Raw genomic sequence first — 17,500 nt, 5'->3', positions numbered from 1 at the left:
AGTAGGGGCAAAGCAGAAGGAAAGGGGGTGGCCTCTGTGAGAGATTCATGAAGAAAGCTAACGAGCAAGTCCACAGCCGCTATGGAGGCGTACTGGTTGTCCCACAGGGAGAGCATTATGAACTGATAGATTGGGTGACTGAGTTTGAGACTCAGTTATAGGGGGACCAAGCAGCTCCCCTGCTTTCCCTGTCCTCCCCGCTGCCATCCCAGCCCCTCGTTCACAAAACTCTACCCAGTGATGGTTGAGAGAGAGAGAGAGCGCTGAACCGCTGCGCTGGCCAGTAAGAAGTAGCGTGGTTTAGGGAGATGAGATTGCTGGCCCCAACAAAAACCTCCATTCTGATTGCCGGAGTAACGGAAGTCCAGCAGACTCTCCGGCTTCACGTGGGTCTCTGATTTGGATTGCTCTAGGCTGCAGAACACTCACCCTAAAGTTGCTGGGCACCCCAAACCAGGTGAGATTCGGGTGTGTGTGGGAGAAACCAACATTAATTTGACAGACCCATCCCCCTGTTTGAGCACTGGCGATCCTCAACCACTTGACCCATGAGTGAGAGTGTGGACTAGGAATAATTTAGACTATGGGCAGACACCCCACCCCCACCCCCCGCACACAAGCAGTGCAGATAAAGGTTCCTATCCCCCTCTGCAGAGATCGTAATCACCCTACGGGGTGATGAATGAGACATCCTAAACCTGTGTTTGGTCAAAGGGACCTGGAGGCTGACAATTGTTTGTCAACTCCGAAGTAGTATTAATAATAATTATGGTATTAAGTGCTTATTATGTGCCAGGTACTGTACTAAGTGCTAGGATGGATACAAGCAAATCGAGTTGGACACAGTCCCTGTCCCACGTGGGGTTCCCAGTCTCAATCCCCATTTTACAGATGAAGTTAACTGAGGCCCAGGGAGGTAAAGTGACTTACCCAAGGTCACACAGCAGACAAGTGGCAGAGCCAGGATTAGAACCCATGACCTTCTGACTCCCAGGACCGGGCTCTGCCCATTATCCCATGCTGCTTCTGAAGTGGCATCTCCTTACCCTGAAATGTTAGCCAAGGTAATCAGATTCACCCACCTTTCACTCATTCATTCATTCAGTCGTATTTATTGAGCGCTTACTGTGTGCAGAGCACTGTACTAAGCACTTGGGAAGTACAAGTTGGCAATGTATAGAGACGGTCCCTACCCAACAGTGGGCTCACAGTCTAGAAGGGGGAGACAGAGAACAAAACAAAACATGTTAACTAAATAAAATAAATAGAATAAATATGCACAAATAAGTAAATAGAGTAATAAATATGTACAAACATACATATATACAGGTGCTGTGGGGAGGGAAAGGAAGTATGGGGGGGAATGGGGAGGGGGAAGAGGCAGAGAGGAAGGAGGGGGCTCAGTCTGGGAAGGCCTACTGGAGGAGGTGAGCTCTCAGTAGGGCTTTGAAGGGAGGAAGAGAGCTAGCTTGGTGGATGTGCGGAGGGAGGGCATTCCAGGCCAGGGGGATGACGAAGGCCGGGGGTCGATGGCGGGACAGGCGAGAACGAGGCACGGTGAGGAGATTAGCGGCAGAGGAGCAGAGGGTGCGAGCAGGGCTGTAGAAGGAGAGAAGGGAGGTGAGGTAGGAGGGGGCGAGGTGATGGACAGCCTTGAAGCCCAGGGTGAGGAGTTTTTGCCTGATGTGTAGGTTGATTAGTAGCCACTGGAGATTTTTGAGGAGGGGAGTAACGTGCCCAGAGCATTTCTGCGCAAAAACGATCCGGGCAGCGGCGTGAAGTATGGATTGAAGTCGGGAGAGACAGGAGGATGGGAGATCGGAGAGGAGGCTGATGCAGTAATCCAGACGGGATAGGATGAGAGCTTGAACGAGCAGGGTAGCGGTTTGGATGGTGAGGAAAGGGCAGATCTTGGCAATGTTGTGGAGGTGAGACTGGCAGGTTTTGGTGATGGATTGGATGTGAGGGATGAATGAGAGAGCGGAGTCGGGGATGACACCATGGTTGCGGGCTTGTGAGACGGGAAGGATGGCAGTGCTGTCAACAGTGATGGGAAAGTCAGGGAGAGGGCAGGGTTTGGGAGGGAAGACAAGGAGTTCAGTCTTGGACATGTTGAGTTTTAGATGGCGGGCAGACATCCAAGTGGAGATATCCTGAAGGCAGGAGGAGATGTGAGCCTGGAGGGAGGGAGAGAGAGCCAGGGCAGAGATGTAGATTTGGGTGTCATCAGCGTAGAGATGATAGTTGAAGCCGTGGGAGCGAATGAGTTCACTAAGGGAGTGAGTGTAGATAGAGAACAGAAGGGGACCAAGAACTGACCCTTGAGGAACCCCTACAGTAAGGGGATGGGAGGGGGAGGAGGAGCCCACAAAAGAGACTGAGAATGAACGGTCGGCGAGATGAGGAGAACCAGGAGAGGACAGAGTCTGTGAAGCCAAGGTTGGATAGCGTGTTGAGTGTTCAGTCATGGGCGTTGCTAACAAATTCCCATCATTGACTCTGGAGGTTGACTGCCAGTGCCAGTCAATTAATTGTATTTATTGAATGCTAATTGGGTGCAGAGCACTGTACTGAGCACTTGGGAGAGTGCAATACAGTAGAGTTGGTAGACATGCTCCGTACTCAGGGGGAGCTTACAGAGTAGAAAGACTGACGTTAAAATAAATTACAGAAGGGGGAAATGCAGAGCATGAGGATATGTATGTAATTTTTCGGGGGCAGGGTGAATATCAAAGTGTTTAAGGAGTACAGATCCAAGTGCATTGGCCTGAAGGGAGGGCCAGGAGGGGAAATGAGGATTTAGTCAGGAAAGGCCTCCTGGAGATGTGATTTTTAGGAGGGCTTTTAAGGTGGGGACAGCTTTCACTTGGGGTACAGTAAGCTTGAAGTTTTCTCCCACAGGGCTAGCGGGAGGCGCTATAAACCCTTCCCCAGGTCTGCTTTGTCCAAAATGTAGGCGACATCCTGCTCATTTCAGAATCAGGAGGGGGCGATTCGGTTGTGCTAAGACACTGTCATTTCTCTGCAGGGCCAGCTTCAAGATCAATGGGGAAAAAACACAATTTGGTCATCTGAAGGTGTTTTTCTTTGGAGTTTGAGCTAGCTAGTGAAGGAAGGAGAGGAAACTAAGCCGGGTTGACGAGCTTTTGGTACTTGGAGACACAGGCAGCCCGATGTGCAGAATTGGCTGCCCTGGTCATCATCCTCGACGAGCCTGAGGGATACGAACTCATAATAATGGAGGATGCCAACTACCTGATCTTGCGGGGGCAGATTTGCTGTTAGCCTGCTGGCCCCTGGAACCAGTTCCTAGATGTGGACCACGACCACCTGAAGCACCATCCCCCGTGATAGGTGCTGGGTGGTTTGGCCCACGCGAAGATGGTTGTGTTCAAGGCATAATCTTCTACAGTGGGGGAGGTGTAGGTTGCCCTGATGAAGGCTGGGGAGTGGGGGGAGGTGTGTGTTTGTGTTTGTGTCTGGAGGAAACAGTTTGCCTTTTTGTCTGAGGAGAAATTGAACTTTTGATGAGTTATAATGCCCTGTCTGGTCAAGACACCCCAAAGCTGGACACAAACACCCAGAAAGACCCGTTCTGTATTTGTTTTTTAATGGTACTTGTTAAGTGCTTACTATGTGCCAGACACTGTTCTAAACGCTGGAGTAGATACGAGCTAATCAGGTTGGCTCAGTCTAAATAGGAGGGGTTAACCTGTGGAAGCCCTCTTGAGGCCATCTCAGCGTCCAGGGGAGGGGCCTCGGGAGCCTCGAAGAGCAGTAATCTAAAAAGAGCTGAGGGTCATCGGGAAGCTTCCTGATGACTCGATCATTTCTGAAAGATGCTGTGAAGAGACTGAGAGCCCCTCCCCTGAGGAGTCCTGCCCCCTGGAAAAGGCCTAAGGGCTGTCTCACTTAAGGACTACAGGAAAAGAACAGGGCATTCATCAGAACCCGGTCCCCGGAACTGATCCAATGAAGATAACCAGGTGCAAATTCTGGGTGTCTGTACGACAGACAGAGGGCCGACTGGATATAAATGGGGGAGTTTGTGTGTGCCTAGTCTCTCTTTCTCCAGGGCTGTCTGTTCGAGGGGGTCACTGTCCGTGAAGCCTGCAACTTCCTAAAGCACGAGGCCAACTAGGTGGCAAATAAACCTTACTGAACCCCATCTGGGACAACTGCCTGATGAATTCAAGTGTTGGGGATCACCGCTGGTCGGGGAGTCCTTCAATCATGGGGTACGTTTTCCCATTGATTTTCCAGGGGTACCCAAACCTCTTGATAAATGTGAGATTTCCCGTACATGCTGTGTACAGTAATGTCAAACATCACTAAATTCTTACCTTTGTTACAGTAAGTCAATGCACAACATCACAATATTGACTAAAGGTGGAATTGTAACACGGTTAAGATCTGCAAATGATCGTTAACCACACCGCCAAATCAGCCAGGCATGACGGATGATAAATCTAAAAGAAAACCAAGGTAATGTATTTCAGCCTGCCCTAAGGAAGCCAAGCACGAAATCCAAAATCTACTTTGGCAGCACAGGGCTGGCTCCACTTTCACAGAATCCTTGTTGCCTAGGCAACGCACTGGCCAGTGATGCAAAAATGGACAAGGAAGTAGAAAATCAAATCAAGAAGGCTAGTAGTACATCGTCTGCGAGCCTATCAGGCAGCATGGTATCCCAGGCTTCAGCCCAAATTAAAGAACTTCAGGTCTCTGGTGTCATCCAACCTTCTCTCCAGCTGTAAACCAACACACAGGCACCATATCGGGCTCCTCGACCAGTCTGTCAACAGAGAAGCAGCGTGGCTCAGTGGAAAGAGCACGGGCTTTGGAGTCAGAGGTCATGGGTTCAAATCCCGGCTCCGCAAACTGTCAGCTGTGTGACTTTGGGCAAGTCACTTAACTTCTCTGTGCCTGTTACCTCATCTGTAAAATGGGGGTTAAAACTGTGAGCCCCCCGATGGGACAACCTGATCACCTTGTAACCTCCCCAGCACTTAGAATAGTGCTTTGCACATAGTAAGCGCTTAACAAATACCATCATTATTATTATAACTTATGGACCATGCTAAATATCGAACAGCAAGACAGGCTCACGGACGATGAAGTCCTGGAATGAAAACGGTCTCCTAGCATTGCATTTATGCTCACCTCAGTCCAGCTTTGTGGAGGGAGACAGCTATATACAGAAGATGGAAAACAGTAGGATGCCCAAACAGTTGCTCTGTGGTGGGCTGAAATTGGGAAACCGAAAGCAAGGAGGTCAGAGGATGCATTTTAAGAATGCAGGGAAAGTAGCCTCACACAGTGCTGTGCCTCAGCTGAAAACTGGGAGCCCTTCGCTGCAGACAGGCCAGTGTGGCGTGTTGACGTTGAGAAAAGAAGGGCCCTTTTCCATCAGAAGGTCTGTAGCATCACGAGACAAGGAGGTGAAAGCAAGATTTGTGCCAGAGGCTGCAAACGACAGATGTGACAGCCCAGCAGGGGACTGTCCATCCTTTGCAGGAGAATAGAGCAGACGGCCGTAGAAGTGGTTTTTCGTGAAGAAGTTGTCCAACTTAGATCAAAGAACAGCCATCTCTTTTTCTTCATAAAGTACCTCTAGAGCAGGCTAACTCCTGAACACCTGTGCACCCCTTAGAACTCTTTTCTCCATCAGGATCGCCTTGAATCACATCTCTGAATTCATCCCCTTCCTTGAAAACGAATGCAAGACTTCTTAATCCCCAGATTTTAGTTGCTGAAGGAGGGACCGCAACTAGTTCCTCGTCAGTTTCAGGATCTTGCCATAATACATCGGATTGTTGAAGTTTGATGAGGTCCTCTTTGGACAATGATTTCTCTGAATTAGAGGCAATTGACACATCAACATCTGCTTCGTCCACTTCTAAATACACTTGCCTCCCCAGTTCAACGATTTTCCCTCAGTGGGTCTCTCCTGTACCTTGAAAATCTGACACAAACTGGCAGAGCTTTTTCCAAGATCCATTCATTGTGGCTTGTTTGATCTCAGCCCCAACTGGAAGGAGGCAGGGAAGGACTCAGCTGTAGTCTTTGGGCTTTTGCGTCGGGTAAGGCATCAAACAATATAGGGCGTATCCCTGGTCTAGTTTTATTTATTTTATATATACACTGCCTTCTATCTCTCTCCTGCGAGACTTATCTTCCCCTACTCCCCAAGACTCGGGAGGAGTTGGAGTCAGCTTCCTTCTTGTCCCCCAGTACCGTTTTCACACCCACCCTCTGCCCCATCCCTCTGTTTCAAAGCCCACATCATCCACCTCTACCATCCACTCCCATTACTTGTCACCATCGTCTATCATACCCCCTACCCCCTTAGACCACCACTCTCCGCAGCTTCAAAACCCTCCTAAAATCACATCTCCTCCTCCAAGAGGCCTTCCCTAAGACCTCATGTCTCCTGTTCACTCTCCCTTTTGTGTCACCTCTATACTTGGATCTGTACCCCTTAAACATTTGATATTTGCCCCATAGTGCTTTACGTACATATCCCTAAACTCTCCCATTTTCCCTATCTAATTTACTTTAATGTCCTTCTCTCCCTGTAGACTGTGAACTCTTTGTGGGCAGGGAACGTTTCTTCCAAGCTCTATTGCACTGTACTCTCCTAAGCACTTCTTAAAGTGCTTTGCGCACAGTAAGCACTCAATAAATACCAATTATTGACCTCACAGTGGTGTTATGAGGGAAATACAAGATAATCAACGTGAAAGTGCTCTCCAAAAAACTAAGGTGGTGTAGTATATACCATCATTAGGTTTTTCAACCCCTAAAGGGCAGGAAACGTGTATCTTCTGTATTCTTCCAAGTGTCTAGTACAGAACTTATCGCTCAGTAAGCACTCAAAAAATACCATTGGCAGGGGGATTGTGTCATGGGGTGGTTGTAGCCTTGGCTGTGGTAGCAAATAATATCAACTGTATGTACATATCCTTATACTCTCTTATTTCCCCGCTCTGTAATTTATTTTAATGTCTGTCTCCCGCTGTTGACTGTTAGGAATCATGTCTACCAGCTCTATCGTATTGTACTCTCCCAAGCAGTTAACACGGTGCTATGCACACAGTAAGTGCTCAATAAATGCCATTAATTGTTTGATAGTGTCCCCAGTTTTTTTTTGTATCTTGAGGTGGCTGTAACGTGAGGTATGCCTGTACCCAGAATCCAGGAGGGCTGGGAGTGAGGGAGGGGAGCAGGATATAAAGGCCCCAGGACTCCTGAACAGTAGCTGTCAATAAAGAGGCATAATTAAGCAGGCCCAAAATCCATGTCTACATGGTTTCACTTTTTAGTTGATTCAAAAAAGAAAGAATAAATTCTCCTTTCATTGTAGTGAAAACAAGGCTGCTTTCATTTGCAGTATTGAAAAATGTGATCTTAGCCAATTGCTTGTGCATGTCTTAATAGCTATTTCCGTTATTTTAAATATCACCAAGCACTTTTGTTTCTGGTTACATTATTTATTTTTTAAAAAAGTTTTATTCTAACCTGAAGAAGAAAATTGCTCCAATTTTGAATTAAACCGGGTATAATTGCTGGCAGTAAATGAGTGGGTAACTTCTTTGTTGACTGGATATTTTATTTTTGCCATTTTTCACCTGATCCAGGTATGGAAGATTCAGAGTGGACAATGTCTGCGAAGATTTGAAAGGGCACACAGTAAAGGTGTCACCTGTCTAAGCTTCTCCAAGGATAGCAGTCAGATCCTCAGTGCTTCTTTTGACCAGACAATCAGGTAAGCTCAGAAAAGGCAATTAATGTGTTTCTGAATAGGCAACGATTGAGATGACAAAAACTTGCCGATTCTCTAATAGGATCAAGAAAGTGTGGAGTTCGGGATTAACAAGAATAGGCAGGCGTGGGTGTCTACACTACCAGGCTTCTGAGTTATTCTTTACCAAATTGGTGTATTAAATGCAAACAGTTTCCACAGTGCTCTGGAAAGTTTTATGGTTGCCTACGTGGACATAAACTAATCCTGTTTTAATTGGCGATTTCTAAGTATGTTACAAACAAAAAATTTCCAAAGCCTAACCTCATCTTCTTTCTAAATTCTGAGTGAAGTCAGCTGAATGTAATGGCACCAGACCATGTAGTCTCTTAATTTTGAAACCCTCTGGTATTTTTCTAATTTTTATTTTCCCCCATATTTTCCCTGTCCTGAGAAAATGGGATCTGCGGGATAGGGGCCTGAGGTATTTTATAACTTTATAAACATATGTATCTATTTGCTGTTTATATTGTACTTTTTCATCTAACCGATCATGTTTTGGGGTTGTAAGCACCTCAGGGGCAGGATTCATGTCTTATGGCTTTTTTCCCCTCATTTCCCCATAGCACTTTATATAAAACAGTCACTTAAAAATACCATTGTTGATGACATTGTGTTTTTTGAATCTGGTAGGATTCATGGTTTAAAATCTGGAAAAACCCTAAAGGAATTTCGTGGTCACTCCTCCTTCGTTAACGAAGCCACGTTTACCCAGGATGGGCATTACATAATCAGTGCATCCTCTGATGGCACCGTGAAGGTAAAACACACTTGGCCTAGTTTCATCTTGGACCGACTGTCATCACCGTCATGCTTTGGGGCTTTAGCAGAGAGACAAAATGCACGCTCTGCCCAGGGGTGTCAGGGCGTCTCCATCCAGTTGCTGTTGACGATGTGGGCAGTGTAGGAATGTCACAACTTCTAGTGCGTTTCAGGCCGTGAGTCAAGGGCAGAAACGATTCTCAAAGCTGCTCCTCGTCCCCAAATTCAATGGTCAGAACAGAGTGGGAGAAGCAAGAGCGTCTCAATTTGGCCCTTAGAATGGCTGAAAAAGTAATACTGGTGTGGAAGTTACAGAGCCCGTGAGCCCTTAAAGCTATCATTCCTAATTCTAGCAAGTGGGCATGTGAAAAGAAAATCACCCTGTTTACCACAGCAGCCAAGCATTGAAAGAGGTCTGTCTTTAAATTTTTTTAACGGTAAGGTGATTCTGCAGGCTGCTTTAATCACCAAACTAATCTCTTGTTTGGCTTTCCTGTAGTCTAAGACCAAATGATAAATCTTCCCTTTCCTGATGAATGGTACTTTGATCATTAAATATTATTAAATATTGATCATTACCTTCCTAATATTGTGTTATTGTCCACTGGAAGTCATCTGTCGTATTTAGTGAGCGCTTACTGTGTGCAGAGCCCTGTACTGAGCACTTGGGAGAGCCCACTATTAGAGTTGGTAGACAGCACTCCCTGCCCATAACGAGCTTACAGTCTGGGCAACGTATATATGTGTGGGTTTAATATTTTTCTGTCCTCCTCTTGTTCGGTAGGTCTGGAATATGAAGACCACTGAATGTTCAAACACCTTCAAATCTCTTGGCAGCACAGCAGGGACAGATATCACCGTCAACAGTGTGGTCTTGCTCCCTAAAAATCCCGAGCATTTTGTTGTGTGCAACAGGTCCAATACTGTGGTCATCATGAACATGCAAGGACAGGTGAGCAATCAGAGGACTCTTTGCGGCAGGCTCCAAACTGGGGGTGTCCCCAGCTCTGAATATTTTTTAACCATCTGCTTGTGTGACCCTCTGGTTGCCATTGGGGAAGTGGGAGGGAAGGGGTGACCTCTGAGCCCCTCTGTAGTTCCTCTGTCTCACAGGCAGGCTGGTCCACTCAGAAAGAGGAAACGGTCACCCACTTCCCACAGCCAATGGTTTGAGAGCCTCCAGCCTAAAGAATATCTAGAGCGGACAGATGATGTTAAAGTTTTACCAAAGGCTGACCTGTGCGCCTAGAAATAATGTTATGAGCCCTTCCTTGCTCTAAAAAATTTTTCAAAATCCTGTTTTCCGCTCTGTTTGGTCTGTATTGTTAGGGGAAAAAAACTTGCACTTCCCCTTGATGTAAGGAGCGTTTCGTTCTGGTTGCCGTGCTTTTAACCAGGGTGTTTCTCTGCCATGTCGTGACATTCTCTTCCTGTTGGGTATCCTAGGGCCTGGCCTGTTTTTCTCCCTTGAATTCTCAGGCTCATTAACAACAGAGCATTCACAGCATAATATGCCCAGGGTTGGAGAAAGGGAAGGAGCTCCTGCTGAGCGAGCTTGGGCAAGTCACTTAACTTCTTGGTGCTGCAGTTTCCACATCTGTAAAATGGGGATTCAGTACCTGTTCTCCTTAGACTCTGAGCCCCAGGTGGACAGGGACTATCCAACCTGACTATCTTGTGATCTACCCCAGGACTTGGCTCATAGTGAGTGCTTAACAGATACCACCATTATTATCTAGAGTTGCTAATAAACGGATGAAGATGATTAGAGAGAATCAATCAGTTGTAGTGAGCACTTATTGTGTAGCAAGCACTAAGCACTTGGGAAAGTGCACTAAAACATTTGATTGCATTCCCTGAGTTTAGCAGGTCTCCACAGCCAGTGAAATTACTTATCATCCCGAAATCAGAACTGGGGTACTCCCTAAGCAGCATAAGCTTGGCTGACTAACTTTATAAGAGTAAGGTTGTCCACCATGTGGCTCTGTTGTATTGGTGGGCCTTTGTTGTGCCTGTCCACCTGAAGTTTAATGACATTATGAAGATTTAGGGACATTAGGGAAGCAGCATGGTCTAGTGGATAGAGCAGAAGGACCTGGATTCTAATCCCGGCTCTTTCACTTGTGTGCTGCGTGACCTTGGACAAGTCACTTCACTTCTCTCTGCCTCAACTGCCTAATCTGTAAAATGGAGACTAAGAATGTGAGCCCCATGTGGGACAGGGACTGTGTCCAACCTGATTACCTTGTATCTACCCAAGCACCTAGAACTGTGCTTGATACACAGTAAGCAGTTAACAAATATTATTATTATTATTTTGCTTTAATAACACACGGTCTGCAATATTCTGCAGAGGCATTTCCCCCAAATGCAGTCTTCAGCCTGAAATAATTCAACCCTAAAGTAAAAAGAACTGTTCCTTTACTAAAATTGAGCGTGATTTCAATGGATGATTATTGTATTCACTTTTAAATAATTTTCATAATATCCAAAAGTAATAAACTAGATTAAATAATGAGATTAGTAATTTGGGAGCTATAAATTCTAAACCTTCCGTGTCCCACAGCCATTCTGATTATACACACACACACACCTCCCCCCCACCTCCTCCTCCCACCACACCCTGACAGGGACTGTGTCACATCTGATTTTATTTATTAGAGATACTCTAACCAGAGCATCATCTTGAAAGTGGAATTGTCAAAGATAATCTTTCTTTCATTATTAAATGAAAGTCCCATGAAGATGCTAAACTAATGTCGCCTCAAAACAAAAATTACGGTACTTACTAAGCGCTTATTATGTGCCAAGCACTGTTCTGAACTCTGGGGTATGTACAAATTGATCAGGTTGGACACAGTCCCTGTCCCACCCACATGGCACTCACAACTCTTAATCCCCATTTTCCAGATGAGTTAATGGAGGCCCAGAGAAGTGAAGTGACTTGCCCAAGGTTACACAGCAGACATGTGGCGAAGCCGGATTAGAACCCAGGTCCTTCTGACTCCCAGGCCCGGGCTCTATCCACTAGGCAACAGTGCTTTGCTCTGAAATGAAAATGTCCCTGGGTTCCAGGTCATTTAGGATTCCCACTAAAATTTGTTTCAAGCTGGGAAAAACAATTTATCCCTCCATTCATGTTTTCCCCACATTTATATAGATCTATCATTTGTTTTCTGCTTCTGGAGATCATAGCTATCTGTGACACAAAACAATAAGACATAGCCAGAAATATTGCCTAAGATTGATACTTTCAGGCAATTTTGAGAATGAAGGAAATGTCAATCAATAACGTGAGCACCTACCGTGTGCACAGCACTGTGTTAAAGCACTTAGGCGAGTATACGAGTGGTAGAAGATGCTTCCCCTCAAGGAGCTAATGATGACAGAGCCAAGCAGACTCATTATTTACAGATAATGGGAGCAAAGATGAAATATTTTGGAGGGAAAACCAGCGGGATTTAGTTATAGATTGGGATATGGAGTGAGAGTTGAGAAGAGCAGCATGGCCTAGTGGAGGGAGCACTGGCCTGGGAGTCAGAGGACCTAGGTCCAAATCCCAGCTCCGCCAACATGTCTGCGGTGTCATCTTGGGCAAGTCACTTCACTTCAGTGGACTGAAGCAGCCAAAAGCCTGATTGAGGGGAGTTGGTGGAGAGGAAATGCATATGACCCGTTTAGGGAGTTTAGACAGGAATGGGAGCAGAGAAATCAAGTAATAGTGCAGTAGGATCTAGAGAGGGCTAATCTATTTTATATTCTTAGCATTTATGGCTGTTAAAATGAGGTTTATTTCAGAGGTGGTTCCTAGATACTATATTTTGGCGGGGGGCACTAACATTTCTTGACTGCAGTCTGGAAACAAAGTTTTTTGTTTTGTTTTTTTTTTGCGGGGGTTGGTTTTGGGGGGCTTTTTATGGTATTGGTTAAGCACTTCTGTGTCAGGCACTGTACTGAGTACTGGGATAGATACAGCTAATCAGATTGGACATAGTCCATGTCCCACATGGGGTTCCCAGCTTTAATAGTTGGGGTGAGAACTGTCTTCATCTCTGCCCCAATGCAGCAAAGGAGATAGGAAGAGAAAGACAGCAAGGAGGACAAAATTAGGCAGAAGGATTGCCTGGGGAAAAAATTCAAGAGTCTAACACAAGAGCAGTTGAAGAAGAATGGAAACCAGGAGGCCTCAATAATATTAATTGTGTTTTTTAAGAGCTTAACTGTGTGCTCCACACTGGGCTAAGCACTGGGATATACAGGACATGCAGATTCGACATAGTCCCTGTCCCACATGGGGCTTACAGTCTAAGGAGGGGTGGGAGATAACCTGTATTTAATCCCCATTTAACAGACTAGGACACTGAGGGCCAGAGTAGTGAAGTGACTTGGCCAAGGTCCCCCAGCAGGCAGGTGGCAGAGGCAGGATTAGAATGCAGGTCCCCTGACTCCCAGGCCTGAGCTCTATCCGCTACTGCTTGTTCGTGCATCCTGCCTGTCGCTGTTTATTGTTGTATTGTACTTTCCCAGGTGCTTAGTAGAGTGCTCTGCACATAGTAAGGGCCATGAGAAACCCCGAAGTTAACCCATTCCATCCAACTTTTCTCTCCTCTTCTCCGAAGTTGCTAGTAGCTCTGGGAGCCTAGTACCAAAGAGAAGAGGAAAGCTTCTTGCTGCTACAGTTTCAGGGTTACGGCTCATTCTCCGAGCATTGGAATCAGTCACTGGCGCCAGTCCTCACTTAATCCTGATGGAGACCCATCTTTGTTTGTTGCACAAAATTGACCCCTCTTTCCCCTTTCCCTCAACCCCCCCGCCCCCCAACCAGATACAGACTTGACTTGGTTTCCCGTGTTGAGTTAGTGTCACTGCGTTTTATTAATCCAGATCGTCAGGAGCTTCAGCTCTGGTAAAAGAGAAGGCGGTGACTTTGTCTGCTGTGCGCTGTCTCCGCGAGGGGAATGGATCTACTGCGTTGGTGAAGATTTTGTGCTCTACTGTTTCAGCACGGTGACTGGCAAGCTGGAAAGAACTTTGACAGTAAGTAACTGAGTTCGGTTCAAGTAACCCCAAAAGGCGTCGTCAATACTTTTGTCCATCTGCTCCTTTTGAAGGCAGATTGCTCGTCTTTCATTTTGAGCAGGGGAGCCGATTAGTCAGAGGGCTGTCTGTGCAGAGGCACGTGGCTGGCTGGCCCCAGTGTGGTTTTGAAAGAAAATCAAAAGAATTCCAGGTTTTCCCAGCGTGGCTGAACATATGCTGTACCGACCTCTAAAAAGAGGAGTTTTCTTTCACTTTTGGTCCCTACCCTGAGGAGGCACCTCTTACTGGGCATTTCCAGTGCTATTTTTAGTATGCTGCATACTCTCATTTTAAAACTGAAGTGCTTGAGAGAAGCAACTGGGAGCCAATGAGCGCAATTTCTTCTTCTTTCTTTTTCCCCTTCCCTCTCTCCTGTCCTTCTCTCCCTGGAGTTGATCCACAAAAACTTTTGCCCCATCCAAGAGCCTTTGGACTGAAAAGTTTGGAGACCACTGTCCTAGAATGCATTAGACTCCTAATAATAATAGTAATGATGGCATTTGTTCAGCGCTTACTATGTGTCAAGCACTGTTCTAAGCACTGGGGAAGCTACAAGCTAACCAGGTTGGGCACAATCCCTGTCCCAAATAGGACTCCCAGTCATCCCCATTTTACAGATGAGGGAACTGAGACCCAGAGAAGTGAAATGACTTGCCCAAGATCACACCTCAGAAAAGTTGCAGAACCGGGATTAGAACCCAGATCCTTCTGACTCCCAGGCCATGCTGCTTTCTAGCAATATTCATTTAAATCATTTTTTAGTGCATTTCCAAGTAACCTCCTGAATTTGGTTCTGAGAACACCTGTAGGCTAGGGAAGAGCTGTTGGAATTGCTGACCAGAACTTGCTTCTTTGAGGAAGCCCAAGGAAAGAATGGGAGTCAGGGATCCTGCAGCTCTTTCTGTCCTCCCAACATTCACACACTCGTTTAACAAATACCTTAAAAAAAAAAAAAAGGTTCCAGAACCTCTAGAGCTGACAAACTGCCTGCTCCTCAGGACTCCTCCCTAGAGGAAAGCTATTTTTAGGTAGCATATCAAGCTTGACCTCAGCGAGAGCAGAACCAATACCAGGGGTGACACTGGGCAAAGAGGCAAGACAGGAGCCAGTAAAAAAAGTGATCAAAGGGCTTCAGACTTGGAAGTAAGGAGCAGGTCCTCTTCTACTTCCAGAAGGGAGAGGAGTTAGCAACTAGCTTTCACCCAGAGACTGCGGTGTTCCTTGAGATGAGCTGTTGAGGAGTGGGGATGGTATGACCTCAGGGCATCTCCTGTGGGAGGTATGCAGCTGTCTTTTGATGGAGTTGAGAATGCCGGGGCTTTGTAAAGAATAAATGCAAGACCAGGTAGCGTATGTTTATTCCCTGATCTGGTTTAAGGTCCCATTACATAACTACTTTTGCCCTGGAATCCTCGACCAGGTAAATCTTGGTTAATTGTTCGTTTCCCAAGAGAGTTCCTGAGCAGTTGGGGTCATGAACCAACCTACCTCGACGAGCCCCCATTCTTGAGGGAGGAAGCCGGGCATTAAGGCGTGCCCTCCCGATTTCAGCCGCCGAGCTGTAGGGTGACGGGCTGGCCAGGTGTACCCCCCGAAGGAACCCCATGCTTTTCAAGGGAGGATTGTTTTTACTGTTGTTTATGGTATTGGTTAAGCACTTACTCTGTGCCAGGCACTGTACTAAGCGCTGGGGTAGATACAAGCTAATTAGGTTGGACACGGTTCCCGTCCCACACAGGGCTCACAGTCTTAAATCCCCATTTTCCAGATGAGCAACTGTGGCCCAGATAAGTGAAATGACTTGCCCGGGATCACATGGCAGACAAAAGGTAGAGCCAGGATTAGAACCCAGGCCGGTGGTGGGGCAGCAGTCTCCCAGGGCCATTATTGGGGTGCGCTAGTTGGAAGCCCTGGGTGTATCTCAGTCCCGTGTATGAAGAGCTGCGTTCACTGGGACCCCGGCATTAAATCCGCAAGTCTCCTCTCAGCAAGTGACCTGCACATCACAGGGTTGCCAGGGGAGAGTTTAAGGGCCACTAGTTCAAATTATTGTCCGTTTGAATAGCTTCAATGCGGGTGACGAGTCACGGAAGAGATGGCACAAGGGGAGGGCTGGACCTCGCAGTAAATTGTTTTTTGACAATATAAGTGCCGCTCGCAGGTCAGATCTTACCTAGCCCCTAAATATCAGTGTTCTACCCATAGAATTCACTCGTAATCCCTCCAGTAAATTTGGGAATCGGTGCGGTATCAGTCCTAAAAAAATTGAAGCTCAAGGACAGCGCACACATCTTTTTAAAAGCAGATTCTCTCTTTTAGTACAGTAAACAGGGTTTAGTCATATGGTTTCCATTACCATTTAATGGAGTTATAAAGGTCAGCCTGTGTGCTGTTCTAAGGAGTGTCCCGATGTAATACATGAGGTAATAGCTTACCATTCAGCTCATTTATGCACATTTTCAGAATGAATAGTACTATTTAATCTGAAAATGTTATTTGGCTTAAAGAAAATCACAGCATGGTTAGATCCCAGAGAGTATTTTCTGGCTCTGCCATCAGTTCACATAGGACCATCAGCAATGCATTTTGTGGCTCTGTTTCTTCACCTGTAAAACAGGGCTGTGATTATGTGCTCTGGTTTGTCAGGGTGGGGGAGATGCTGTGAGGGTAATCACTGAAAAGCACTTAGTCCTTCTTTGGAGAAGAAGATTAGATAAACCTAAGGATTTCTCCTGTTGTGGAGACTTCTGTGCCTTAATGTTTTGTGTCTGTGTTATTTGCTCTAGGTTCACGAAAAGGATGTAATTGGTATCGCGCATCATCCACATCAGAACTTGATCGCTACCTACAGTGAAGATGGTCTCTTGAAACTCTGGAAACCATGATTTCACTTTTGGTTTTGTGTTGGGTTTTTTTTAACTAGCTTTAGAACTTGCTCCTGAAATGACTTAATGTGATTGTGCGTTTTTGAGATTTTTTTTTGTTTAAAGAAAAGTACTGGTTTCCTTCCCAAAATCTAGTTGGCTTCTTATCGATATTTTTGTCCAATGCGTCACATTCAAAAATTGCCCTTTTATATAGCCTTTTTTAAAAAAACTTGCATTGGTCTGCAACTAAACATATCTGTTGGCCAGGTGTTTCAATATAGTACTTGGAGAAGGAAAAGCTATTAAAGAGGCATTGCTATTTACAGTAGCTGCTTAGAGATAAGTAATAAGGAGGAATTTCTGATTTCTCGAGCCATTTTCCATGTCTGTATTTTCTTGGATATGCTGTTAGTGGAATAAAACGTATACTGATTTGGAGGATGTTTTCATTTGAGCTGTCTTGCTATCCGCTTCCCTAGTTATTGCTTTTCCTCCCCCTCCTGTTCCCCAGGATCAAATAACATCATTACTTGTGTGGATAAATCCTATCACAAACCGCAAAGGAGATAACAAATCTGAGGGCTACCCAGTGCAGTATAGGCTCTTTCCTTCTCTCTTGCCCATCCCACTCGTGTTATTTTTCTGTATTTTTCCCTCTGAAAATCCCAAAGCAGATGCAGGGACATATGGATCTTTATGGGTAGAGCGACTGGAACCGGGTGGTTACAGAAAGCAAGCTGGAAAAGAAGCGACTGGAGTGAAGGTGCCTTTGCAGTGGGGTTGGGCGGAGGGGGGACACCTGGAATGGGCCTTCCATCAATCTCTCACCACAAATCGCAGCCCTGGATCACTTCCTATACTCATGAGTTATTGGCAGAAATCCAGGCACCAGGCTAAATTCATCCTCACTTTCTTTAACTGCCCTCTTTTCATCTCAGCATCACTCCTTCTCCCTTATTGATGCCTATGCCTATCACCCTCCCCTACT

At 46.0% G+C, this 17,500-nt stretch overlaps 1 protein-coding gene across 1 annotated transcript in view; it reads left to right on the top strand.

Annotated features, from left to right (window-relative positions):
• SMU1 (SMU1 DNA replication regulator and spliceosomal factor) overlaps positions 1-16,950 on the top strand; it is a 28,185-nt gene extending 11,235 nt beyond the window's left edge. The window contains exons 8-12 of the mRNA XM_038769607.1: positions 7,641-7,768; positions 8,438-8,564; positions 9,351-9,518; positions 13,451-13,603; positions 16,432-16,950. Coding sequence (XP_038625535.1) covers positions 7,641-7,768; positions 8,438-8,564; positions 9,351-9,518; positions 13,451-13,603; positions 16,432-16,530 — 675 coding nt within the window. The 3' untranslated portion in view covers positions 16,531-16,950. The remainder of the gene's footprint in view (positions 1-7,640; positions 7,769-8,437; positions 8,565-9,350; positions 9,519-13,450; positions 13,604-16,431) is intronic.
• The last annotated feature ends 550 nt before the right edge of the window (positions 16,951-17,500 follow it).

Source organism: Tachyglossus aculeatus, chromosome X4 (assembly GCF_015852505.1).
Source record: "Tachyglossus aculeatus isolate mTacAcu1 chromosome X4, mTacAcu1.pri, whole genome shotgun sequence".
Classification (NCBI taxonomy): Eukaryota; Metazoa; Chordata; class Mammalia; order Monotremata; family Tachyglossidae; genus Tachyglossus; species Tachyglossus aculeatus.
This window is presented reverse-complemented; position numbering and strand designations above follow the sequence as displayed.